The following is a 27,873-nucleotide window of genomic DNA, read 5'->3' as shown; positions in this document are numbered from 1 at the left end:
TTAGAGAAGATATGTAAAGAAAATGGGCCAAAATCTCTCCTGAGATGTGTGCAAACCTAGTCACTGACTACAAGAAACTCCTTACCTCTGTGCTGGCTATCAAGGGTCTCTCCACAAAGTACCAAGTCCTGATAAAAATTATAGACCCTTAATTTCTTTACAAGTGGGCAAACTTACAAAATCTGTAGGGGAACAAATCATTTTCCCCACTGTATATACTGTAAGGGTTTACAACCAGGCATATACGAGCGGTCTTTAAAAAGTGTGTGTGTTAAAAACAAGAACCCTCATATGTTCTTTCTTGATTAGGGGTTTTTTGTGTGGGTATTTTGTAGGCAGTCTGTAGAGGGTGGGGCTTGATGGATATCGCTCCCAGCTCTGTTCACTGCAACTTTTGCAATGTAATAATTCGGTTTGCAAAGGCATTTGGTGCACACAAAGTGAATTTATACCCTTTGTGGTTATTTAACAATATATTTAAATTATTTTTTTTGTTTTGTGCCTGGATTTCATCTTTATTAAGCTTTGAATGCCTAAGCAATCCATGTCCCGTGCCATCATCTTGTACCACAATTTCAGTCTATTAATACTGTGGTACTGGCCGAGTATGATCTGGCCAAGTAGGTCTGAATTTTTGCTTGTGTGCAAATTTCACACTCGTCTGAATATAGCAAACATTAGGTAATATTACTGGACTTATTTGATGCCGCATAGGTACATGGTAAAAAGTATCTTGGATCTGACTTAAAGGGACATCTGGATGCTAAAGCATGGTTTCACATACAACCTCCCCAGTGTTTTGCTAGCCAGTAAAAGGGATCAAATTTGTATCAATTTCTAGCATTTCAATAAAAATAAAATCTCCATTGCATAGTCTGAGAACCACACCTCGCTCAGTAAAAGCCATTCCCACATCAAGCCACATTCCTTATATAAGTTGGGCCTCCCCTGTATCAGTAGCGCGACTATCAGTTGTCTGCAAATATTTTATTGAGCTGAAACAATAGGGTCCTTTCACATGGGTGGTCCACCCTGCTCAACAGGGGATCAATCTGCTGAGTGGGCAGATGACCAGTCCGTCTCCACTTACTGTGCAGAGACGGACCTGTCAGAGCCCCGTTCTCCTCTATGGGAGATTGGATGAAAACGGACCGCCTGTCTGTTTTCATCCTATCGATCGGATAGAAAAGGGGATCATTATCCGTCTGGATTTCACGTATCAGATAGCAGCAGGTATCAGTGGACATGTCACTGCTGACATCCACCTCTCCGTAGGAGTAAATTTAGTGCCCGATCAGGTCCGCCTGAAAAACTGACAGGCGAACCTGATCGGAAAGCCCATGTGAGGGGCCTATTGTATTTGGTATTGGGTCCTTTAGTGAATTGCCTTTCCTATATATCCCTCCCCTAATTAGTTGTGGCTGAGCAGCTGTAATTTTCTCTAGTATAGTTGGCTTTTATTTTAAAATATATTTTTAATGACTATATTGATTTCATTATGTACCTTGTACCTGAAGTGACTTGGTTATTGAGTACAGTAAGGCCTTGTTCACTCTTGCTCAAAATACTGCCACCTAAATGCAGTGTGTGTATATGTACGTACCATGTATAAAGAAAAATCCCCAGGATTTCTGCACATAAAATGTTGTTGTACCGATTGTTCAAGCATATACAGAGCATTCTATGATTTCTATTTCGGGCTCACAAGCTTATGCCCTTCATCAGATCAGAATACATCTAAAGCAGGGATATGCAATTAGCGGACCTCCAGCTGTTGCAGAACTACAATTCCCATGAGGCATAGCAAGACTCTTAGAGCCACAAGCATGACAGGCAGAGGCATGATGGGACTTGTAGTTTAGCAACAGCTGGAGGTCTGCTAATTGCATATCCCTGATCTAAAGCTTGAAGTATACCTATGACAACTTAAACATTTTCAAACACATTTGGAATCAATTATGTGATCAATCATTAGTATAATTCAATTCCTTCACTTGTTTTTTTTTCACTGGTACAAAAATGGTTAACAGAACAGATGGCCCAATTATTTCATCAGATGCTTCCAAAAGGTAGCCTAATGCTGGACATATGAAAAAATTGTTTGAAACTCGGTCATTTAGACAGTTGGTTCTTTTTTCGGCCAGTTAATAGACACAAATCGGTTGGGACGTTTTTGAGCCAAAAAACAAAGGACAAGTTTGAAAATGTTCCCCTGAAAGATAAATTGAAAGGTTAATGTGTTTCTCGTCCAAACTGTTTGCACAAGGTAAATGTGAAAAAAAAGAACAAAAAATGTATTAATGTCCATTGAACGATTTATCGGTCAATACATGACACTATCGTTTGCTCTTATGGTTGAATGTTTGTTTCTAGAAAAAGGACTTTGAATATATGAAAAATCAGTGTATGGCCAGCATTAGAGAAATATATACACAATATATAACAACCTCTTGGTCATATAGAATTACACCTAGGCAATTAACCAATAACCTTATGTGTCTTATCAAAGTATCACACATTAATATATTAATACATTTTATGTGCAGCAATCCTGTGTTTTTTTTGTTTATGTATATGTGTGTAATAAATATATATATATATATATATATATATATATATATATATATATATATATATTATAATTTTATATTTGTGTGTGTGTCTCAGACGGCTGAGACACTTGTGGACAGAGGGACCTCAGGTAAGTGTGGGGGGGGGGGGGGGGCAGATGCACACAAGGTTTTTTATCTTCATGCATAAAGATGAAAAAATTCTGCCTTTACAACTTAAATTCAGAGGCATTGGATTGTTGTACTTTTATTTTTCTCCCTGTTATGATGTTATGGAACGATTAACATTGAAGTTGCATGACTGTTGCTGGTTTCTGTCAGTAGCTGTACAAATTTCCTTCTGAGAACATAGTTGAGTGCTCAGTGTTTCTACAGATGGAAGTCAATTTGTCATAGTGCTTTTGCTAAACTCTCTCTTATCCCAGATTAGAGACTTGTTAAAATGTTTTCCTTGAGCCGCTGTGCCGGATTTGATTTGAACTGTCAGCCTTTTAGGTACTTTTCCCGTGGGAGAGATTGGAGTCATGTGATCCAATTTAATGGCATATGCTGCAATCCCTTGTTTGAAGCATAAAATGTTGAAGTTCAAGCTTTTTTTTTTTTTTTTTTTAAAGGGTTCATTTTCAGAAAAAAAATAAAAGTTAAACGAACTGCCATACACCCTTCCCACCCTCGATCCCAGGTGTACATACCTCCATGGTTGATGAGCTGTCAGTACCCACACAGCTAGTGAAGTCTGGAGATTTGAAGTCTCATCCCTCTTTCTTCAGCACTTCCAGAGTGGATCAAGGCAATGCTCTGTCCCAGCCCTGACCAATCGGAATCACTCTGCTCCATTCTAAAAGTACCACAGTAAGGCCTCTTTCACACTTGTGCGACTTTTCATATGTCTTTGGACATCAGTCGCAAGAAGAGTCGTACCCAATGGTAATCATTCATATCTGTGTGGCTTCAAGTCGCACTGACTTCAAAGTAGTGCCTGTACTACTTTGGTCCGACTTTGTTGCGAGTTGAGGTATAAAGACCTCAAGTTTACACAGTTTGCCGCCATTCCCTGAAATCGGGGCAAAGTTGCAGCCTCAAAATCGCGTGACTTTCAAGTCGCAGCAGTGTCAATGGGGATTAAGAGGGAGAGGAGCAGGAATTTCCAATCTCTGGACTGCTATATATGCTGCATGGATTCTGACCACTCATCACCCACCAAGGTGAGTACAAAGGGTGACTGGTGGGTGTGAAGGGTGTAGGGTGTTCACTTTTTCAGAAAAGGTGAACTTAAACTTTTAAGAGAGAAAATAGCTTGATCACAATAGGCTCTCTGCTGGTATCGCAAAATATGTTGCTATAGGAAACACTGTGTGTGTGTGTGTGTGTGTGTGTGTGTGTGTGTGTGTGTGTAAATTCTAAAAGCTAACTTATTTTTTTTTTGTACCTTTTTTTTGGATTTTTTTAAATATACTTTTAGGCTGGGTTCACACTAGATTGCAGTGGCTCACAGCAGGAGTCTGGTGCGTCTCTATTCTCCATTTCAGGTCTGATTTCGGCCCAAATTTTGGGCTAAATTCAAACCCGAAACTGACGAAAAGATGTACAGGGCTCCTGTGCAATTTTCATCAGTCCAGCTGCAGAGATGTGTGAACCGGCTCCATAGAGAAAGAAAAAATGCACCAAATATTTACTTAAATCTATGGTCATGTGATGCTTCTGGTCATCTGTCTTCACTGCAGAGGAGGAGGGTCCTTGTTTGGGTGTCCACGTCTCTGTAAGGGAGTCATAAATGCTTGGTTGAGTACAGTAAGGCCTTGTTCACACAATTGTTGAAAGAAATCCATAAAGTCCCATTTGCAGTTTGCGAGAAGCCATGTGGGGGACACAGCAAACCTGTGGAAGAGGGTGATCTGGTCAGATGAGACCAAAATTTTATGTTTTGGCCTAAAAGAAAAACATGGAAAACTAACACTGCAGATCACCCTGAACACACCATCCCCACCATGAAACGTGGTGGCAGCATCGTGTTGTTGGGATGCTTTTCTTCAGCAAGGACAGGGAAAGCTGGTCAGAGTAGATGAGAAGATGGATGGAGCCAAATACAGGGCAATCAGAAGAAAAGCTGTTAGTCTGCAGGACACTTGAGACTGGGGTGGAGGTTCACCTTCCAGCAGGACAAAGACTCTAAACATGCAGCCAGAGCTACAGTGGAAATAGTACAGTATTGTAGTAGTGTAGTCAAAGCATTTTCATGTGTTAGAATGACTCAGTCGAAATCCAGACCTAAATCCAGTTGAGAATCTGTGGCAAGATTTGAAAATCTCTGTTCAAGCACTTTCCATCTAATCTGGCAGAGCTTGAGCTGTTTTGCAAAGCAGAATGGGCACAAATGTAATTCTCGATGTGCAAAGTTGGTAGAGATCCCCAAAAAGATTTGCAGCTGTAAATGCAGCGAAAGGTGGTTCTACAAAGTATTGACTCGGGGGGCTGAATACAAATAATGCACACCACACTTTTCACATTTATTTGTAAAAATAAAATAAAAAATGAAAACCATTTATCATTTTCCTTCCACTTTACAATTTGTGTGCCCCTTTTGTTGGTCTATTGCATAAAATTACAATAAAATACATTTACATTTATGATGGTAACATGAAAGAGTGTGGAACATTTCAAGGGTTATGAATACTTTTACAAAGGCACTGTGTGTGCCTAGCTCAAATTTCATGAATCGAGGTTTACATCCACTTTAATTGCAGTATTTCAGCAGTTATCTGCTGTGAAGTCCCCTTAAAAAAAAAAAGTTGTATTTCTGAGCCTGTTTGACATTACTGCCGGAAGAATACAGATATGATCTTTGGCCCTGTTTTATATTCAGCCTTGTGATTAAATATACTACTTTATTAGCAATCCATAAACCATACTTGACCTTGTTTCTTCCCAGGATAAAACCCATCCTTAACAATACATCATCTGCTGCAAATGCAATATATAACGATTAGTTGGGGAGTAGCAGTGAGAGCGTGTAATTCCAGGTTGTTGGTAAATTTACATTAAAATGTAATTCCAGTGAAATTTTAACGAAGGCTAAATCTACTCCCACACCTATTCTAGGAATATTCAATTTACCCTACAAAAGAAAAGGTCTATAGTTGCCTACTCTGTAATCAACTCTGGTCTGGTCACATGAGCAGCTTCCAGCTTCAGTGTAGAGGAGGGACAGCCGACAATGGCTGCCCCATAGTAAGCCTATGGGTGACACCATCTCTCAGGCTCTGCAGCTGTTGTTGCTGCCTCTCCTGTACACTGAAGCTGATGGTAGGATCCGTTCATGTGACCAGATTGATTTCAGGATAGGCAAGTATTAGAAATATTTTCTTTTACAGGGTAGATAGAATAGTCTTAGAATGGGGCTGGAAGTAGATTTTAGCCTTGGTTAGAATTTGTGATTAGAATTTCACTTTATTGCTATGGTTTCATATAACCAAAATGGATCATCCTGTATCTGTGGTTGGCCCTATCAAAAAAAAAAACTACTGTAAATGTTAATGTAGGCAGTTCACACTTATACTGTATAGAGCTACCTTTGCAGTCAAACTTGAGAAATCCCATTGTGTTCCCATTCACACAGCATACCTGAAGATTAGAAAAACAAAATCGTAACTTTTTTAGTGGATTCTTTACAGCGGGTTTATACATTGGACCCTATAGACCGGTTTCTATTGTCTTGAATTATGGCTATGTGTAGATAGAGGACAGCTGCTTTTTTTTTTTTTTGGCGCATTAACATACAATGCAAAACCCAAACCTTGACACTTTTAACCCTTTCATTAGAACAGTAAATTTGGTAAATCTAGTTTACCACTAATAATGAAAAGTAAAAGGAGGTTTTCCAAACCGCTCAAGACAACTGATAATGAAATCTCCCAGCACAGTACAGGTAGGCTTGATTATCGTAAACATCAGTTTCCACTGTCCCCTCGCTAATATTTTGTAGAAGAGAAAGTTAAGAGTTTTCAGCAAGAAAAAGCAATTAGAAAGGTGAGCAACAATTTGAAAATGTTTTTAAAATTATGCTATGTGAGTAAGAACATTTAACAAATATAAAGTAGGTGTTACACCAGTTTGGCAATGAAACTGTAAATACGCTTTAACCGCCTCATGCCGATATAAGTCGGCAGAAGGACACATACAGGCAGAATTGCGTACCTGTATGTTGCCCTTTAAAAGGTGGAGCTCAGTGAGTCGGGTAGCAGGTCCTGCTGACTCTATTGCCACGGGGATACCCAAGATCGCCTCACGGAGAGGAAGAACGGGGCGATGCTATAGTAAACCAGCATCTCCCCATTCTGCCTAGCAACAAGTGACACTGATCTCTGCTCCCTGTGATTGGAGCAGAGATCAGTGATGTGCACAACAGTCATGCCCCTAGGACACACTTAACCCCTACACTGCCACCTTCTTGTTAACCCCTTCACTGCCAGTGTATTTTACACAAGAATCAGTGCATTTGTATAGCAATGATTTCTGTATAAATGACAATTGTCCCAAAAATGTCCCAGGTGTCCACCATAATGTTGCAGTCACGATAAAAATCGATGATCGCAGCCATTTAAAAAAAAAAAAAAATTAATAAAAATGGCATACAACCTATCCCCTATTTTGTAAATGCTATAACTTTTACGCAAACCAATCATTCACATATTTTTATTTTTTTTCCCCCAAAAAATATGTAGAAGAATATGTATCTGCCTAAACTGAGGAAGAACTTTTTTTTTATATATATATATTTTTTGGGGGATATTTATTCTAGCAAAAAGTAAAAAAAATAATGCATTTTATTTTTCAAAATTGTCTATTTTTTTGTTTATAGCGCAAAAAATAAAAACCGCAGGGCTAATCAAATACCACCAAAAGAGAGCTCTATTTGTGGGGGGGGGGGGGGGGGGGGGAAGGATGTAAATTTTGTTTGGGAGCCATGCCGCATGACCTCACAATTATCAGTTAAAGCGACACAGTGCCGAATCACAAAAAGTGCTCTGGTCAGGAAGGGGGTAAATTCTTCCGGGGCTGAAGTGGTTAACCTATCCCAGGGCCTGTTCCTAAAATCTTTGCTTATTTGCTAAGCAGAGGCATTCTGTGGTTCCGCCCCCAAGCCTTTACATAAGTACATGACACAGTAATGAAGTTAGAGCCAGTGGGTAGACTCACAGAACACAATGAGGAAATTGGGCATTAGAGACACCCAGCAGTTGGATGGATTTAAAACTGAACTCCAACTTTCTTTTCACTAGAACTGAATGATCAATCCCAGCATAGATCATACCTCTATGCCATGTTGCTCTGTTGTCTGTAGATCCCCTGGAATTCTGGGTTTAGTTGTTGCTTGGTGTCATGCAACACTATATCCTGCTGATAGACTCTGTCCCTTCCACAGCCACTTCCTGCAGCAGCTAGAGTCTATAACACTCCCCTTTGTATTCTTTCAGACTCTGCAAAAAATGTAACTTCCTTCACAGCTCTGATGGTGGGTGGGATTGAATACATCCTAATAAGGAGTCCATGCCTCCCAAGACCCGCTTCACAGATCACAGCATTATTCAAGAAGGAAGCCCCTTCATATAATATACACAGCCTGAAAGCTAGCTGTGCAGCTGCTGGGCAGAAGTGAATAGATCACAATTAGAATTCAATCCTTCCAGTTAAATATGCCAAACGGAGTCCCACCCCTCAGATCCCACCCTTCAAAGCCAGGGTAAAGTGATTAATTTGCATATGAAGGAAACCCCTTTATAATGAGCCATAGTCTCCTCTGTAGTCTTGCAGTAAGCCATTATTCTTTGGCATGCTGCAAAGACAGGAATGACATATTTACACCTTGTAACACCCACATCAACGCCAGACTCTCATGGCCCGCCCTGAAACTACAGAGGCTCAAAGGATCATGGGACATGTAGTATGAGGACTGGAAAAGGAAGTCAGAACTTCAGCCAGGAGGAGTGGTAACATCAGACACAGAAACCTGCTTTATAAAACTAAAGGAGATAAGTTACACACAGACTGACAGCGTGGCTGGGATTCACTCATACACAATTCATCTGTTTTGGTTAGGAAAAGCTGGAGTTCTCCTTGAATTTTTTTTTATTACCCTAATGACTGGGTTTTCTGTAAGAACTACATGGGTATAATGGACCAAAATGGGTTATAAGTATTAATTATACAATAATGGTACTCATAGTATGGAGTTGTTACCCTGCAGTCTGTAGAAAGTGAGGTTGCCATGTTTTGTTTCCCCAATGCATAGCCTCTTTAGTCACACATGAAATGGTCACCTGATCGAGAAATCCCTTTCTCAGGAGAAATGCTGCGTTGGGAAAAGTTCTACTGATTTTCTAGTTTTCCATTCTGTACGTGAACATTGGAGGTGCCTGGACATGCTCACACTTTTTCCTGTGTAGGAAAAAAAACTGCTCAGGCAATCCAAACATACATGTTTATGCATCTGTGTTATTAATCGTAATTTTGCCTGCAAATTCTCCTATACATCTATGATCAGCTTAAAACGACTGTGGTGATGTCAGTTTTTGCATTTAATTAAATCACAGCGCTCAGTCTTTAGACGGGAACTTGTTTTGGACTGGTCGATAACCACTCCAGTTCGGTCTTGTTCCCAACTGGCTAGGAATAATGACTTCAGTAACGAGCTTGTTGTGTGCAAGTCTGCCTACATTCCCTCTTCTCTCCCAGCATAGGAGGCCTAGGGCATGCTGACAAGCAGAGGAGAAGATTAGAGCAGTTACTTATTAAGAGTAATATTATTGCTCATGCTCCTGACAACTAGGACTCCATGTTTTTACTGTGGGCCTCACACAGCATTTGCGTGCCGGAAGACAGTTCATCAATGTCATTATTTTGTCCCCGAGAGTTATGTGAGCTCAAGGGTGTGTTATGCAGACAGTACAGGTAGTAAGTTGGAAATTGCCAGCAATAAAATTGTAAAAAGTTACGACATTTGATTTTCATTGTTTTTGCTTAAACTGTATTGAACCAGCATTTTTATTAGCTGCCATCAGTTTGCATCGACTGCAAGACAGTTCAGACCAGATTTTTGATCCCTAATAATTACAGCCTCTGTGTTTTAATTATAATTGACTTGGTGTTGATCATTGTGATGTTCTACATAATGTCCTCTCCTATATCCCTTCACAACTTGGTCATATGATTTGTTTTATATTCAATATAAATAAATGTGATCGTTTTTGTGGTCATAGACTTTTGATAACATCCAAAGACAGCCTGGCAGTTTTTGTTTGGCCATCGTAGGATTTTTGATGTCAAGCAACAAGTTTTAAGCAATGTATGTGTATTTTTACTTTTAGCGGATTTACACTATACATTTTTCCTTTTGTACCTTGTAAAGCCCCCTGTTGGCTTGGGGGGGAAAAAATGTAATGGGGTCCAATTCAGCAAAAGAAAACAAACCATCCTGTATAATTAGGCCCTGTTGAATGGCTGTATTGATGTGTGTGACAATATTAAGTAAAATGTTTTTGCCTTTGGCAACCAGCTGAGTATTGAGGTCTTATTTTTGCTTTTTGGTTTATTTGGTTGGTGAGAAAAATCACTAAGCAGCCTAGAGAAAGAGGGATTAAATGTCTACGCACTAAACTATCAAGTATAGTTGGTGAATAATAAAAAAAAATTTTCTATACCTGCAATCGTTTAGTGCAGAGTCTCCATTTAGTTTTCAAATTGCATCATTTGACACTCAAATACTATATTTAATGTGCTTTTTAGGTAAGGAAATTGATTTGGAATCTCAGTGCTATACTGCTGAGTGTTCTCTGCACAGTTATCCTCTACAGCACCTCATCTGCCAAGGCTGAACAATGAATCCACTACAACGTGTCTCGTGTCAACACAATGGTCTGATAAATCTCTGTGGCTGTGGGAAGGCCTGACCCTGGTGGAAGCAGAATGAATCCCATTCACTGTTACATAATATCTGACACGTAGTTTAGTCAGTTTTCTTGTGACAATTGCTAATCCCTCCATGTTTAAAAAAAAAAATATATATATATATGTATATAATTTATTATATTCGCACATTGGCAAAGGTATTTGTTGTCTCTGTCCCCTTTTGGGGAGATGCAGCCTTTGTTGTGGTGACCAATTTTTTTCACCACAACAGAATGTAAAGGAGAAGCCCAAAACAAAAATAAAAAGCATCTTAAAATCTGGATATTTGTTGTTCTGCTCACAACTGATTAGGAGTGAATTTCCATCACTTTGGAGAGATTGCCTCTCGCTTTCTGTTGCATATGAAAGGAGGTAAAGGGAAATTTCCCAATTAACACACAGAATACTAAAAGGCTCTAAGCCTTATCAAATATATAGATATATATTTTTTTATCCTTCATGCATTCCGAAATACACACTAACTCTCATAGCCCCCCTCCTGCCTTTTAAACATTTTGACATTTAAATGGCACCTCTCATTGATCCAGTGCTGTCCTCCTGCCAGCATCGCTCCTATCTCTTCTTGCTCTAACAAGATGCTCTAAGAGCAGCAGGAGCTATAGGATTCTGCTGCTGTAGGTCAAATCCTGTGAGGAGGGAGCTAGCAGCATGCCTGAGCTGTGTTGTGTGGATGTACACAGCCTAGCCCAGGAGTGTGCCCTCACAGGTGCCCCCCTCAGTACATGGCCTGTTGAAGGGGGCACTCGTGAGGAGGGGTGTGCCAACAAGAGACTCCTGAAGAGGAGGTAAGTGACCACATAGTTTGCTTCATGAGTAATCCTATTGGAATTCTCTTCCCTGACATCCTTTGAGCAGTCTAAGGAAGTGGTTGGAAAATTGTCAGCCAGACAGCAGCTGCATCCAGTCAAATGTAACCACTGTTCCAATATTCTGATAGCCGTCATAGGCCGCTGTCCAAATACAATAGCCGCAGGCGAAGATTTATCCATCCATGCTGTTTTTAGGGTTGGGTAAGTATGGCTAAACTTAAGGGCACTTCAACACTGAGGCTGTAAGCGGCGCACTTTTACATTTCAATGGGCAGGTGTTTTAGAAGCGGTGTAACCACCCCAAAGATGCAGCTTGCAGGACTCCTCTACATCCCGCAAGCACACCACTCCAATGTGAAAGCACTCAGGCTTTCACACTGGAATGGCAGGAGAGGCGCTTTACATGTGCTATTTTTAGCACTAAAACGCCTTAGTGTGAAAGTGGCCTAACCGAGCTAGAATTTTTCACTCTGAGGTCTAATTTTTTTTTAGTACATACATTGCAACAATTACCCACAGATGTGGGGAATGGCTTATTTTTATCTGACCTTCATCACTTTATTGCGCAGTAAAGAATGTTCCCTTTTTTTTTATTCTTGACTTTTAAAGGTCTATCTCCTTGTGTGGCTGACCTCTTGAATAGAACTAGTAGAATCTCTTTTGGGGGAAGATTTTGGCACCCAAAAAACTGCCATGGCCATCCCCGTCTCTTGATCCTTTTAAATGTGTCACTGAATGTACACGTGCAACTGTGTTTGTATTCCCTTTTTGTTTCCTTTTTTTTTTGCGTAATTTTGAATGATTCAGTGTATACAGTTTGGATGATTCTAGCCATGTAGCCTTGAGATGGGGATTAGGGAGGCGGGGTTTGTGTTAAGGATTGTGATTTTACCTTTGTATTGGAGGGGCTTGGTCTAAACTGGGCTGTACACATAGTGGGTGGGAAGTACAGTGAAGGTTACCTGTTCTTCCTTCTGGATAGACCATGAAGAATGTTTTGTTTATTCCTCTCTCCTGGCTTCCTGCTCTAAGAAACCAGTAACAATGACGATCTCCCCTTCTGACTGCTCCTTTCTGTCTGGTGTGCAGTGACAGAGTACTATATCCCCCTCTCTGGATCTTAATTTCTCTGTCCAATGGATTACATGTGGAAGGAGTTTTGTCCTGTAATCCTCATAGTGAACTCTCACTGCTGCTGCTGTTCTCAGGACTGCCCGGGAGGTCAGGTGGGTCAATGACCATCAACCAGAGGTTTTAACAGATATATGTATTTTACAACAAAGGCTGTATTTCATTAAATAGTATTGGGAGCTTCTGACCATTTCTCATATACTGTTCTCAGGATTAACTGTATAATGTACTGTAGTTTGATAAAAGTGAGTTTTTTTATTTTTATTCCCTGATGGCAAAAGTGTGGCGGCTGGTTCAACAGGATGAACATAGAATTTGCGTTAGTGTATTGCCACCTTTGTGGTCAAATTTACATTGATACATGAGGGGGGGAGTGTGTGTGTGTGTGTGTGTGTGTGTGTGTGTGTGTGTGTATATGTGTGTGTGTGTGTGTGTATATATGTATATATGTGTGTGTGTGTATATATATATATATATATATATATATATATATATATAATATTTATTTCCCCCCCACCCACTTTTCTAGTTTTTGGGGTGTGTTTGTAGGACTCTATAGGCAGCTTACAATGTAAAATTAGGGGTAGCTTTGTTTCAGGCTCCATGCACACTGGCTTAAAAATCACTGCTTCTACAGGAGTTGTGTTCTGCCTGTAGAAGCAACTCAATGTTCTAGCCTATGTGTCTATGCACATTAGGATGATTACAGGCATATTTTAAGCTTAACGTTCAGAAGCAGGGAAAAGACCCTTCTGGTTTGCATTTCTGATTGAAGCCTGGCAGAAAAAAACTCAACTCTCAAACTCTGTACAAAAAATGCTCTATAAGAGTGTTCGTTTTTTCTGCCAGAGGAACTGGAGGTCTTTTTTTTTAAGCCCAGTGTGCATGGTGCCTCAGTGTGGTAAAATACAATACACCACCCAAGCCTTGAGATCATTAACTCTTCATTAGGACATACTGTGCACATCTAGTTTACAATTTATAAAGATTTGCCAGCATGGTACAGACAGGGTTATGTATAGCAAACCTAGCTCCCCCATAACATTGCAAAAAAGGGGGAATTAGGGTTTTAAGCCTGTAAAAAGATAAATGTTTGAATACTTTAAAAAGTTATGCTATTTGTTTAAGTACATCTGAATAAAACTAGTAGCATTTGGATTAGTTTTGTAGAAGTTAAATGCAGATGTGCATGCTACAGCTTCAATCATGCTACAACTTCAATCGGGATGGAGGAAAGATTTAAACCCATATGAACTATCGAAAGTACCACTTCCCAACCGTCTCCATACATATACGGTGGCAGGTTGGCGAATCACCGTATATGTACCGCGGCTCCTTTAAGAGCCATAGCAGGCACGCTGCATAGCGGGGGATCCATGCGCGATCGCTGCCGACCACCCGCAACCACGGGCACGGGAGCCACAACGTATATGTATGTGTGTGTATAAACACACACAAATCCCTGTTCTGACAGGAGGAGAGAGAGAGGTTGTGTGTTCCTAAATAGGTCCTTCTAGTCAGTGACGCCCCCTCAGTTAGAAACACACCTAGGGAACACACTTAACCATTTGAGCGCCCCCTAGTGTTAAACCTTTCCCTGCCAGTGACGTACAGTAATCTGTGCCATTTTATAGCAGTGATCGCTGTATAATGTCAATGGTCCTAAAAGTGTCCAATTTGTCCGTCGCAATGTTGCAGTCCCGCTAAAAATCGCAGATCGCTGCCATTACTAGTAATAAAAGCAAAAATGCCATAAATCTATTACCTATTTTGTAGATGCTGTAACATATGCAAACTAATCAATATATGCTGCTTGCTTATACGCTTGCGATTTTTAGTTTTATTTTACCCTAAATATAGAGACTACATATTGGCCTAAACTGATGAAGAAATTTTAGTTTTGTGACAATTTTGGAAAAAAAATAAAATTTTACTTTTTTTGCTTTAAAAAAAAATTTTTTTAATTTTTTCCCGAAATTGTCACGCTTTTTTTATTTTTTTTTATTTTTTTGTTTATATAACTGCAGAGATTAATAAATACCACCAAACGAAAACTCTGTTGGGGGGGGGGGGGGAATATATTTTGTTTGGGTATAACTTCGCATGACTGCGCAATTGTCTGTCAAAGTGACGCAGTGCCATATTGCAAAAAAGGCCTGGTCATTAAGGGGGCAAATCCTTCTGAGAATAAAGTGGTTAAAACGCTATAAAAAATTTTAGTTTACGGTTGCATTCACGAAAGTGTCTGATTCAGACGTGCACATTTCTTTTTCCTTTTTTATTTGTTGCTTTTTGGCAAGGTGCCATTAGTTACATATCTTTTGTTTTGGCACAAAACATTTTCAGCATTATCACTAATACAATCCCTGTGATATAATATAGGTTGTATCACCCTGATAGTATTTAATGTCTGCTCAGGATGGTTAGTGATGGAAGCTAAAGAAACATTTGGTTGGCCATTGTCTGGTTTCTATCTGTGAATAACCAGCTTGGAACAATTTAAGGACTCATGAGATCCTAAAGTGGGTTACACACTATCATTCAGGCGAACTCTTTCCTCATTGTTTTACAGCAAATCGAAACCAATGAACGAAAATTCTCATACAACAGGCTTTTTTTTTCAATTTATTTTTTATTTTATTTTTTTTTCTGATCATAAGCAGTCTTTTCTGATTTTTATTTTATTTTTAATTTTTATTTTTATTTTTCCTTGTATGAAAATGGTACACATTAAATGAAAATGTCGTTCTGTATGAGAAAAATGTTTGTGTTTGTCCCTTCAAGAATTTTTGTGGGAAAAGTCAGAATTGGCTGTCGAAAGTTGTGTACACACTATACAAAGCAATCTCTATAAAGACTTGACCAGTCTGGTGTGAAGGAACTCAAGTGGTGGCAACCATACTGAACACCTTTGGGATAAATTGGAACGCCATGTGCAAGTTAGAACTTCATGTCCAATATCAGTACCTGGCCTTACAAAAGGGCACAAATCCCCACAGGTTCTCCACTGTTCTCTGAAGACTTTCTATAACATTTGGAGTATGCTAAAGCCACAAAGGAGCCAACTCCATATTAATGGCCATGCTTTTTGAATAGCATGTCCAGCAAAATGTTTTGTGGTTGTTGGGTGTCCACAAACATTTTTACTTAATTTTGTAAATGCAACTCACAATTTTACTGTCGAAAAGGGACACACAAACATCCAAAACGTTGAAATATGTTTTGCAGCTAATTTACCAATTAGATTGTGTTTTTTTTAAGTACTTTGCGACCCCTTCAATTCATGCATTGGGAGAGATTTACTAAAACTGGTTCACACAGCATCTGGTGCAGTTGTGCATAGTAACCAATCTGCTTATAACTTCTGCTAGTTCAATTAAGCTTTGACAAGAAAATCTAGAATCTGATTGGTTACTATGCACAGCTGCATCAAATTCTGTGCGCCAGTTTTAGTAAATATCTACCAGTGTGTCAAAAACAATCTGAATTTTATTTTTTTATTAAATCAGGATGAACATATCTAGGTTTCCCTATTTAAACGGGCATTGAACCTGGTCATGGGCAATGTGAAAGTTTCATTTACTTTGGATGCTGCAGACCAAATGGCGTGATATATACACTTTACCAGTCAGCGAGCGGTTTCCAACCTCTGCCTCTTCACAGATGTGTCATTCATGGTGTAACTTTTCCCCTAATGCAAACCAGATTTAGCTTCTGGAAATTATTTACCAGAGGTAGGTCTATGCTAGCAAGTTACTTGCAATAAAAGTAATTTCCTCTACTTCTTGTATTTACAGGGTGTGAAGCCAGCCAGCTTCGATAAGGTTGCCATTCCAGAGGTGAAAGAGATCATCGAGGGATGCATTCGCCAGAATAAGGATGAAAGGTTTGCTAAGATGTCCTAGGATTATATGATATGTAACGGACATTTCCTCTCCAGAAAAGCCAATATCCCTTTCCACTATAGACCCCATTAGGCTGAGTTTCTTCAGGACCCTTCAGTATATTTTCTGAGTTTAAAACCTGTATGGGGATTCCACAACTCAAAAGTCTTGCCTACTTTTGCAGGCCCTTACAGTGTAACGCTTGCCAAAAATCCTCCCAAAATTTGGTTGGCTGAGGAAGGTAAAACCTCTGTCCGGTTTTTGCCATGTGTGACTCCCTAGGATTTCTCCATTCTTCCTGTCTCAAGGAAACAGAAAGTACATGGGATTCTCCTCAAAAGGAGGGGAAATCTCACCTCTGACAGCTGTCACCAGAACATGTCTTTTAGTAAATGTAAACTGCTTAATACCTTTCCTCATCAGCAGTATATAGCAGTCTTGTGACGCCTTTCAATGTCTGGCCGAGCGCTGGTTTAAAGCTTTTCAGAGCTTATGAGGTTGCATGACCCCTGAACCTCTGTCTGGACAGTGCTGATTGGCCCTGAGCTGATCACATGCACCCTCCAACAAAAAAACTATTGCATCACACACACTAAACTGAGCATGTGTGGAGTGCCTCCTATTTATTACTTTATATCGTTTTGTGACAGATTGTGCCAGTGAACATCCGTGTGACATTTTATTTTGTTTTTTCAGTTAGTGCATCTTGAGTAAATATGCTTTACATCTCTTCCAACTTATGTCACATTGTGAGGTATCGGTGTGTGGTTCACTCATGTTTGCACTCTGATCTCCCTGAACGTATTTATTTTGTTTGGTTAGGTATGCCATTAAAGACTTGCTGAACCATGCCTTCTTCCAAGAGGAGACTGGGGTGCGAGTGGAACTGGCAGAAGAGGATGATGGAGAAAAGATAGCCATAAAGCTGTGGTTACGCATTGAAGATATCAAGAAATTAAAAGGCAAATACAAGGATAACGAAGCCATAGAATTTTCTTTTGACTTGGAGAGGGATGTCCCTGATGATGTAGCTCAAGAAATGGTGAGCTTTCCTCAATTTCTTCCCCATACACTGCTCAAAAGAATCCCTGTGAAGCCATCACATATTGTAATTGCTTTTAACTGTTAAAGTGATTTAATGATTGTATATATGAAAGAGAACTGCCCCAACCCTAAAACTTGTGTCTAAACGATTCTGTCATACAATTCATGTGGAAATACAAAATTGTGTGAATACACAAAAAAAATAAGAAAATGATGTAAAGAATAAAAAAAAAAATTCAAAAAATATATATACAAAGTCCCAGTGCTGCTCCTATATGTATAAACGATGTCCCTTGTGCTCAAAAACTTCATGCTTTGATGCACCACCACTTTGTGATTCACCACCACCTTCCAAAGTTTGCACTCACCAGAAAGCAGTAATAAAACCACCTCAATATTATGGCAGGATTTGTTTTACTTCCGTAGGGTTTAACCACTTGCCGACCGCCTCACGCCGATGTACGTCATCAGAATGGCACGGGCAGGCATAAGCACATATATGTACGTCCTTTGCCTCCCGCGGGTCGGGGGCCCGATCGGGCCCCCGCCCGGTGCCTGCGGCGGTCGGTTTTCGTTCGGGAGCGATCCCGGACGAGGGGACGGCCATTCATTCATGGCCACCCCCTCGCGATCGCTCCCGACGAATGGAAATCCCCGGTGACATCACTTCCTCTCCTGTAATGTAAACACAGGAGAGGAAGTGATGTATTCTCTCCTCCGTGTCGGTATTTTTCGTTCCGACACGGAGGAGAGCGGATCAGTGAGTTGCACCAACACATCCCACACACAGTAGAACATGCCAGGCACACTCACACCCCCCCTTTACCCCCCGATCACCCCCCCAATTACCCCTGCCCCCCAGTCACAGTGACACCAATGTCATTTTTTTTTTTTTTTTTTTTTTTTTTGCATTGGTGTCATTTGTGACTGTAATAACTGTTAGGGCAGTTAGGGTTAGCCCCCTTTAGTTCTAATGTACCCCCCTAACCCCCCCAATAAAGGTTTAACCCCGTGATCACCCCCCGTCGCCAGTGTCACTAAGGCTGGGTTCACATTGCAGCGGTTTATGAGAACGAATGTGATTCGCACCGCACTGCAGTGCAAATCACATCCGATCTCTGTGCGATTCGAGTTCAGCCATTCGCCGCACCCGCCGCCGCACCCGCCGCACCCGCCGCAAATTCGCACGGGACCCTTTTTTTGGCCCGCAGCAGAATCGGATCGCATGGGTGTTCACACCATGCGATCCGAGTTTGCAGATCGCACTGCGATATGCGAACTGATCTGGGGGTGTCAGTAACATTTCACTGACACTCCCAGCAGTTCGCATAGGGCAGTGTGAACTGCCGCCGGGAGGCATGCGATGCGGGAACCCGCCGCGGATTCGCGGCGTTTCCGCATCGCTCCAGTGTGAACCCAGCCTAATAAGCGATCATTTTTCTGATCGCCGTATTAGTGTCACAGGTGACGCTAGTTAGGCAGGTAGGTATTTAGGTTCGCCGCAGCTTTTTATAGCGCTAGGGACCCCCATATACTACCGCATAAAGCCCCCTGATTGCCCCCTAGTTAACCCTTTCACCAGTGATCACCATATAACTGTTACAGGTGACGCTGGTTGGTTAGTTATTTTTTTATAGTTTCAGGGCACCCGCCATTTATTACCTAATAAAGGTTTAACCCCCTGATCACCCGGCAGGTGTCATTTGTGACTAATAACTGTTAGGGCAGTTAGGGTTAGCCCCCTTTAGTTCTAAGGTACCCCCCTAACCCCCCCAATAAAGGTTTAACCCCGTGATCACCCCCCGTCGCCAGTGTCACTAAGGCTGGGTTCACATTGCAGCGGTTTATGAGAACGGATGTGATTCGCACCGCACTGCAGTGCAAATCACATCCGATCTCTGTGCGATTCGAGTTCAGCTATACAGATAGTATGGCTGAATTCGTGTCGCACCCGCCGCACCCGCCGCAAACTCGCACGGGACCCTTTTTTTGGTCCGCAGCAGAATCGGATCGCATGGGTGTTCACACCATGCGATCCAAGTTTGCAGATCGCACTGCGATATGCGAACTGATCTGGGGGTGTCATTAACATTTCACTGACACTCCCAGCAGTTCGCATAGGGCAGTGTGAACTGCCGCCGGGAGGCATGCGATGCGGGAACCCGCCGCGCATTCGTGGCGTTCCCGCATCGCTCCAGTGTGAACCCAGCCTAATAAGCGATCGTTTTTCTGATCGCTGTATTAGTGTCACAGGTGACGCTAGTTAGGCAGGTAGGTATTTAGGTTCGCCGCAGCTTTTTATAGCGCCAGGGACCCCCATATACTACCGCATAAAGCCCCCTGATTGCCCCCTAGTTAACCCTTTCACCAGTGATCACCATATAACTGTTACAGGTGACGCTGGTTGGTTAGTTATTTTTTTATAGTTTCAGGGCACCCGCCATTTATTACCTAGTCTCACTAGTGTACCCCTAAATTTAGGGGTGTCTACTTTCTAAAATGGGGTCATTTGGGGGGGGGGGGGTTTGTGCCATCTTGGCATTTTATGGCCTTCAAAACTGTAACGCCCTTAGAAAGCCTGAAGGCGGTGCTTGGTTTTTGGGGCCCCGTACGCGGCTAGGCTCCCAAAAAGTCCCACATATGTGGTATCCCCGTACTCAGGAGAAGCAGCAGAATTTATTTTGGGGTGTCATTTCACATATGCCCATGGCATGCGTGAGCAATATATCATTTAGTGACAACTTTGTGAAAAAAAAAAAAAGTTTGTAATTTTCCCGCAACTTGTGGCAAAATATAAAATATTCCATGGACTCAACATGCCTCTCAGCAAATAGCTTGGGGTGTCTACTTTCTAAAATGGGGTCATTTGTGGGGGTTTTGTGCCATCTTGGCATTTTATGGCCTTCAAAACTGTAATAGGTAGTGAGAAGTGAACTCAAAAAATTACGCCCTTAGAAAGCCTGAAGGCGGTGCTTGGTTTTCGGGGCCCCGTACGCGGCTAGGCTCCCAAAAAGTCCCACATATGTGGTATCCCCGTACTCAGGAGAAGCAGCAGAATTTATTTTGGGGTGTCATTTCACATATGCCCATGGCATGCATGAGCAATATATCATTTAGTGACAACTTTGTGAAAAAAAAAAAAAAAAAAAAAAAGTTTGTAATTTTCCCGCAACTTGTGGCAAAATATAAAATATTCCATGGACTCAACATGCCTCTCAGCAAATAGCTTGGGGTGTCTACTTTCTAAAATGGGGTCATTTGTGGGGGTTTTGTGCCATCTTGGCATTTTATGGCCTTCAAAACTGTAATAGGTAGTGAGGCGTGAAATCAAAAATTGACGCCCTTAGAAAGCCTGAAGGCGGTGCTTGGTTTTCGGGGCCCTGTACGCGGCTAGGCTCCCAAAAAGTCCCACATATGTGGTATCCCCGTACTCAGGAGAAGCAGCAGAATTTATTTTGGGGTGTCATTTCACATACGCCCATAGCATGTGTGAGCAATATATCATTTAGTGACAACTTTGTGTAAAAAAAAAAAAAAAATTTTTTTTTTGTCATTATTCAATCGCTTGAGGCAAAAAAATAAAATATTCAATGGGCTCAACATGCCTCTTATCAATTTCCTTAGGGGGTCTACTTTCCAAAATGGGGTCATTTGGGGGGGTTTTGTACTGCCCTGTCATTTTAGCACCTCAAGAAATGAGATAGGCAGTCGTAAACTAAAAGCTGCGTAAATTCCAGAAAACGTACCTTAGTTTGTAGATGTGACAACTTTTGCGCAAACCAATAAATATACAATTATTGACTTTTTTTTTACCAAAGACATGTGGCTGAATACATTTTGTCCTAAATGTATGACTAAAATTGAGTTTATTGGATTTTTCTAATAACAAAAAGTAGAAAATATCATTTTTTTTCAAAATTTGCGGTCTTTTTACGTTTATATCGCAAAAAATAAAAATCGCAGAGGCAATCAAATACCATCAAAAGAAAGCTCTATTTGTGGGAAGAAAAGGACGCAAATTTTGTTTGGGTACAACATTGCATGACCGCGCAATTACCAGTTAAAGCAGCGCAGTGCCAAAGTGTAAAAAGACCTCTGGTCATTTACCAGCAAAATGGTCCGGTCTGAAAGTGGTTAACATCGGTTTTCCAGCAATTATCACAACGTTCCATCCATGCTTCAACAATCTCAAAATCTCATGGAAAACAAAAACCCATCATTGCGCAACATTCTAAGCTTTATTTTGTACCTTTAAAAAAGATACATTTTTTAAAGATACAAAATAAAGCTTAACCATCATTGCACAACATTCTATTTGTTTTCCATGCGATTTTGAGATTGTTGAAGCATGGATGGAACGCTGTGATAAATACTGGCAAACCTGTGTTATACTCTATGGAAGTATAACAAATCCTGGCATAATATCAAGGCGGTTTTATTATTGCTTTCTAGTGAGTGCAAACTTCGGAAGGTGGCAGTGAATCACGAATTGGTGGCGCATCAAAGCATGAAGTTTTTTTAGCACAAGGGATATCGTATATACTTATAGGAGCAGCACTGGGACTTTGTATATAATTTTTAAAATATTTTTTTCACAAGTATTTTTTATTCTTTACATATTTTCTTATATTTTTTATGTATTCACCCAATTTTGTATTTACATGAATTGTATGACAGAATTGTTTAGACACCAGGTATACGTTTTTAGGGTTGGCGCAGTTATCCTTCATATATACACTCTTTACTCTATCCCACACTATATAGCAGGGAATCTAACTACAGCAGATCCTATATTTACACATTTATATTCTTGGTTTGCACCTGTGACACCACTCACATTAGTAACGATCACCTTGTAAAACAACCTGTTCAGTTTAAAATAGAAATGTAAAAAATGTATAGATGAAAAAAAAAAAAAAAATTACAAATACCTTTTTTATTCCTTATTTATAATTAGTCCCTTTCCCTCTGTTCCCAGCTGCATAAATGCTGGGGGAAGGAGAAGCAACAGCACACTGAGCTTCCCAGTGGATGGCTGTGCAGGGTGGGGGCCTGTCAAAAAAAATTTGATCATTGGAGGAGAGCAGACGGAGTTCCCAGCACAGCTAGAGAATTGACCATGCTGAGTTCTCCTACTTGGTGTGGCCAGCTTTTAATAGGAAAGCATAGGGACTGTCAGGAACACCATGGATTTCACACAAAGGAAGCAATACAAAGAGAACGGGGTACTTTTTTATACACGTATGTGATACAGCGGGCACATTTTGGGAATATGAAAGTTTGACTTTAAATATTACGTTTTTCATAATTGATTTTTAGCTGCCTGCATTTTGCTTCTAATATTACAACAACCTTTGTGGGATGTTGTGACTGGGATGAAGCATAATGGTGAACAATAGACCTTAGAGGCGATTCCCTTTTGCTTCCGGTCTGTAGAACGCAACAGGGAATTTTTTCCCCACTTCCTATTAGCTGTTGCTGAAATAGGTGTCGTGCATGAAAATTTTTCTCAACTCCTGTTCATGCGATGACCCAAAAATTTTGATTTCACACCTTTTGGTCAATGGGCACATAGAGGGTGAGTCTCTAAATGATTATCTCTACTTATATTAAAATCGGCCTTAAAGAGGAGTTCTCCTTAAAAGAAAAAAGTTAAGTCAGCAGCAACAAATACTGCAGCTGCTGACTTTTAATAATCGGACACTTGCCTGTCCCAGGGTCCAGCGATGTGGGGGAACGAAGCACTGCTCGTTCGCCCCAGCCCCCCCCCCCCCGCTCTGTGGCGCCAGCATTCTAACTGTGGGCACCCACTGCGCGAGCAGCGCCGCATGCCGTGATTGGCCGCGCAGTTATCTGGGACCTGTCACGTGTCCCAGATGACTAACAAGAGGGAGGTGACAGAGCTGAGCCCTTCCTGCGCCGAGGGGAAGTGATGTCACCAGCCTAGGCACAGGCACTGAAGGAGGCAGACTACGAGGGACCCCCTAGCAACAGGCATTTATAGGTAAGTAAAAAAAAAAAAAAAAAAATCTAAATGTTGTATTTATTTATTTTTTTTTGGAATTTTAACCACTTTCAGACCGGACCATTTTGCTGGCTTAAGACCAGACCACTTTTTGCGATTCGGCACTGTGTCGCTTTAACTGACAATTGCGCGGTCGTGCGATGTGGCTCCCAAACAAAACTGACGTCCTTTTTTCCCCACAAATAGAGCTTTCTTTTGGTGGTATTTTATCACCCCTGCGTTTTTTGTTTTGTTTTTTTGCACTGTAAACAAAAATAGAGCAACAATTTTTTACTTTTTGTTATAATAAATATCCCCCCAAAAAAAAAAAAAAAAAATATATATATATATAATATACGTATTCTACATATTTTTGGTTAAAAAAAAAAAAAACGCAATAAGCGATTGATTGGTTTGCACAAAAGTTATAGTGTTTACAAAATAGGGGGTAGTTTTATGGGATTTTTATGAATCTTCTTTTTTTTTTTTTTTTTTTTTTTTTTTTATTGTGACTGCGACATGGCGGACACATCGCATTTCTGGGACCATTGTCATTTATACAGCAATCAGTGCTATACAAATGCAGTAATTCCTGTGTAAATGACACTGGCAGTGAAGGGGTTAACCAGGGGTGGCAGTGTAGGTGTTAAGTGTTCCTAGGGGTGTGTTACTAACTGGGGGGCTGGGCTTTGTTTTAGTGAAAACTAATCTCTGCTCCAATCACATGGAGCAGAGATCAGTGTCACTTGTTGCTAGGCAGAACGGGGAAATGCTGTTTACTCCCTGTTCAGCCGCCCCGTGAGACGATCGCGGGTATCCCCGCGGTGATAGTCCACGGGACCCTTGACCGGACTCACGGGGGTCCCGACCGGCATGCGAGCGCACCGGCTTCCACGCGATGGCAGGGCGGCATATAAAAATGGACGTACCTGTAAGCCAATATACATGCCTGTGCCATTCTGCCGACGTACATCGGCGTGCGCCGGTCGGGAACTGGTTAATTTATTTATTTTCTTCTTTTTTCTGTGGAACACCACTTTAAATAAAAGCAGAGTTTTAAGACAAAGCAATTAGGTGGGGGAAAATTGGAGAGTAAACTGCAAGTGCTTTATAGTACAAATATTAAAAGGTTTTCTGACTGGTTGGCATAATAAAACACACAGGATCAATTCACTAACTGTTATTAAATGCAGTAGTTGTAGTGTTTTGTTAATATTGCAAGTGATAATGGGAGTCAGTTCTTCACAGTATGTGTGATACCGCAAAAAAAATAAGATCGGAATAAATTTTTTATTCTGTGCACACTTTCATACTAAGCCAAAAAACATTAAAGTGCAGATATTATAATAATACTAAATACCTAAATAACTAAATATGTGGTAATAGTGGTTGAGGGGCAGTAAAAACATGACCCCCCCCCCCCCTTTTTTTTTTTTTTTTTTTTTTTACATTCCTATAAGTGCATTTTTACTTTGATAAACTTTTTCTTTATCACAGTGAGCACCATGATTCACTTGTGTCTCCTGGAATCACCCTGGAAGCCCTGATTCTTTTACAATCATTGAAGGTGTAGTAGCCTTGTTCCCGGCTTTAAAGGGGATATTTGCACATTACTTTTTTCAAAGGTAATTTCTTTCAGGTGAGAAAGTGTCCATGTGAATGGTGGTATTCATTGGACACAAATATAAAGCTGGTTTAATCACTTGTGGAGGACACTAAAAGAGAGAGGATTACATTTGGACATTAATGTGTATTTTGGAAGTAAACACGGAAATTTAGACTATTGAAACAGTTTGAAACTTTTTTCACAGATTCAAGGACATTTGTGTTGTGAGATTGTAACACTACTGGTCATATACATGCTTTAAACACTTGTCAAAATTTGCATTTATAGGTGGACAGGGTCTATTTGATTTTTTATTTTATTTTTTCATTTTTTTGTAAAGGATTGATTTTTATGATTTGTGTGTTAATCATTTGACAGTTGAGAATTTTGTTTACACTATGCTGATTTAATGTATATAATGGAGTTTAGTGCAGCATTTTTTTTCTGTTACAAATTGATAAAAAAAAAACATTTGTTATTTCATGGTATAGGCAGTTGATACTTTAGGAATGTGCAAAATAACGAGGGGACTTCTGCGCAAGTCATTAATTTAGATTCAAATAATATATCTACCCGGAAAATGTTGTTCTTATAACCCAGGAATGTAACTACAACGTAATTTGTAAAATTGCACTAGAGGGAGATTATTCTGTGAAGGCAGGAACATTGGCGTGTTTTCCACAGAATGGTCATGATAAAAAAGCACTGAAGCAACTTAAAAAAAAAAAAAAAAAAATCAGTAAAATTAGGCACTACATATGAAGGGGAAAAAAAAACCTTTAATGTAACTCATTCGGTAAATAAAACATGTTTTTTAGTAAATTGACTGCTTTTTATAAATACCACACGAGTTATTTTAAGCCAAAAATTCACCTATTTTATCCCTTAGGGAATTGACCACAAAGAGCTTTTCTTCGGCTTCCTGGACCTGGAGGCCTATAGGTTTGGCTTGTTTAGAACATGATCAGCATAGAAGCTAAACCTACCTTTTATCTATAGGGAATAGAAGAAATGTAGTAGGTCTTATTTGCTTTTTGCTTTTTTATTTATTTATTTATTTTTTTTCACACCCAGGCAGGCAGAGTTGTATTGATTTTATTTATTTTTTTACCTGCCTCCATACAGGTAGAATCTGGCTACGTCTGTGAAGGCGATCACAAAACCATGGCCAAGGCGATCAAAGACCGAGTGTCGCTGATCAAACGTAAACGAGAGCAGCGCCAACAGGTGCGAGAAGAGCAGGAGAAGAGGAAGCAAGAGGAGATCAGCCAGCAGCAGCCTGAATCACAGCTCCCGACCCTACCTCAGGGCACAGGAATATCCACACAACCTAGCTCTGGTCCAGCCCCTGCTCTGGCCATTGTGCCAAATGCATCTGCCAGCCAGGTGGAGCCAGAGGAGCCTGAAGCTGATCAACATCTGCAGTACCAGCAGCCCAGCATATCAGTGACATGTGAGTTGTACTTGAAGTGCCACTGCATATTTTCAAAAAGTTTGATCTTATGGGTCAGTTAGTGGATAGTTTGCAAATGTGCTGCCTGTTTTGCATTTTGTGTGTCATAAAGATGTACGGTGCTTACGGAGACCATTTTTTATGCACAAGGAAATAATAAATTATCAACACTCTTCTCTGATTTATTTTTACATCAATAGGGCTTGATTCCCTGCACTAAGAACTGCTCAAGAGTGCTCAGTTTGGATAGTGAGGCACTTTATTTGAGTGGGGGTGGCAGTAGACAGGGCTTAGCTTAGTTATGAAAGTCTGACCCATAGTAAATTAAGCAAACTAGTTTCAGAGAACGTTTCTCTTAGAAAATTAAAACCACAACGGATTTTTGAATTTTGATTGAAATGCCTGACATTTTATTACCATGTCTTATTGCCGGTGGCAGCAGGGCATGCAATGCACTATACCTTTTGGTTGCCAATCTTTTGGGTCACTAAATTCACGATTTTGAATCCCACAGACCACTAACCTGAATTTTACACACAATGCTCCAGCTCTCTGCCCCTGTCCCCCTCTGCCTGGATCACACTGCTTCATAATGCCCTGGCTCTCTGCACCCCCCCTCCCCCCAGTGCACATTGGGAACAGCACTTGAAACAACATTGGGCAGTATATAACTGCCACAATGTTGATACTTTTTATATATAAATGTGTCTCTCAACTTGAAACTAGTGAAGCGTGCTGACAGGAGGAGAGAGCAGAGAGATGACCATCAGTTTGTTGCTGCTCCATTACTGTCCAGTCACAAGCAGAGAGATGTCTAGGCTGTATTGCTTTAACTCCGATAAAGAAAGACAGGTCACCATCCTAGCTGTGCTGTCCAGCTAGTCTATGTAAATTTGAACGAGCAGCAATACAAATCCTTTGACAGGTAAAACCTCTTTTGTGTATGTATTTTTACTTCATAGGCCTATGTGATTTTGGCGTTATGAGATGTGTGGGTACCTAATGAACTGTTAATGACACCCCAAATGCATCTTGCAAACGCAGTGTGTTTCCAGCCACCAAACTGCATGGTATCGCAGTACCATGCAGTTGGTTCACCTCCACCTCCTTTCTGTGCACTGGGTCTGGGTGAGTGAGTCTAGTGGAGGCCTCCATCGGAGAAGGTGGCAAAGTCTCATGATTGAAGCCAGGTTTCCGTGATTGCAAAACCCCTCTGTGATCGATTACTATTGGGCAGTGGAGGCATAACAGCGCAATCCCTTTGGATGATTAAAGGCCTGGCTGGGTTTAGCACTGCAATCATTTCAGTCCTCCTGTGATAGGAGGTCTCGGGAACCTGTAAGCGGCCAATTCATTAGGTGGCGGTGATCTTCTTTTTATTATTTATTTATTTTTATTTTTTTTCCT

General features: G+C 40.7%; 1 protein-coding gene across 15 annotated transcripts in view; it reads left to right on the top strand.

The window, feature by feature from the left end:
- WNK1 (WNK lysine deficient protein kinase 1) overlaps nt 1-27,873 on the top strand; it is a 233,590-nt gene that overhangs the window by 120,500 nt on the left and 85,217 nt on the right. For 14 of the 15 annotated variants that reach the window (XM_077468930.1, XM_077468935.1, XM_077468943.1 and 11 more), the window contains 3 exons: nt 16,273-16,361; nt 17,182-17,401; nt 26,139-26,466. In XM_077468930.1, coding sequence (XP_077325056.1) covers nt 16,273-16,361; nt 17,182-17,401; nt 26,139-26,466 — 637 coding nt within the window. Of the gene's footprint in view, nt 1-12,316; nt 12,571-16,272; nt 16,362-17,181; nt 17,402-26,138; nt 26,467-27,873 lie in introns of those variants that run through there. The other variant, XM_077468941.1, reaches the window with a different exon arrangement.

This window comes from Lithobates pipiens, unplaced genomic scaffold (assembly GCF_037356315.1).
Source record: "Lithobates pipiens isolate NorthernLeopardFrog02 unplaced genomic scaffold, aLitPip1_a1.2 Scaffold_8, whole genome shotgun sequence".
NCBI lineage: Eukaryota > Metazoa > Chordata > Amphibia > Anura > Ranidae > Lithobates > Lithobates pipiens.
The sequence above is the reverse complement of the archived record's forward strand: the minus strand, read 5'-3'. Positions and strand labels throughout refer to the sequence as shown.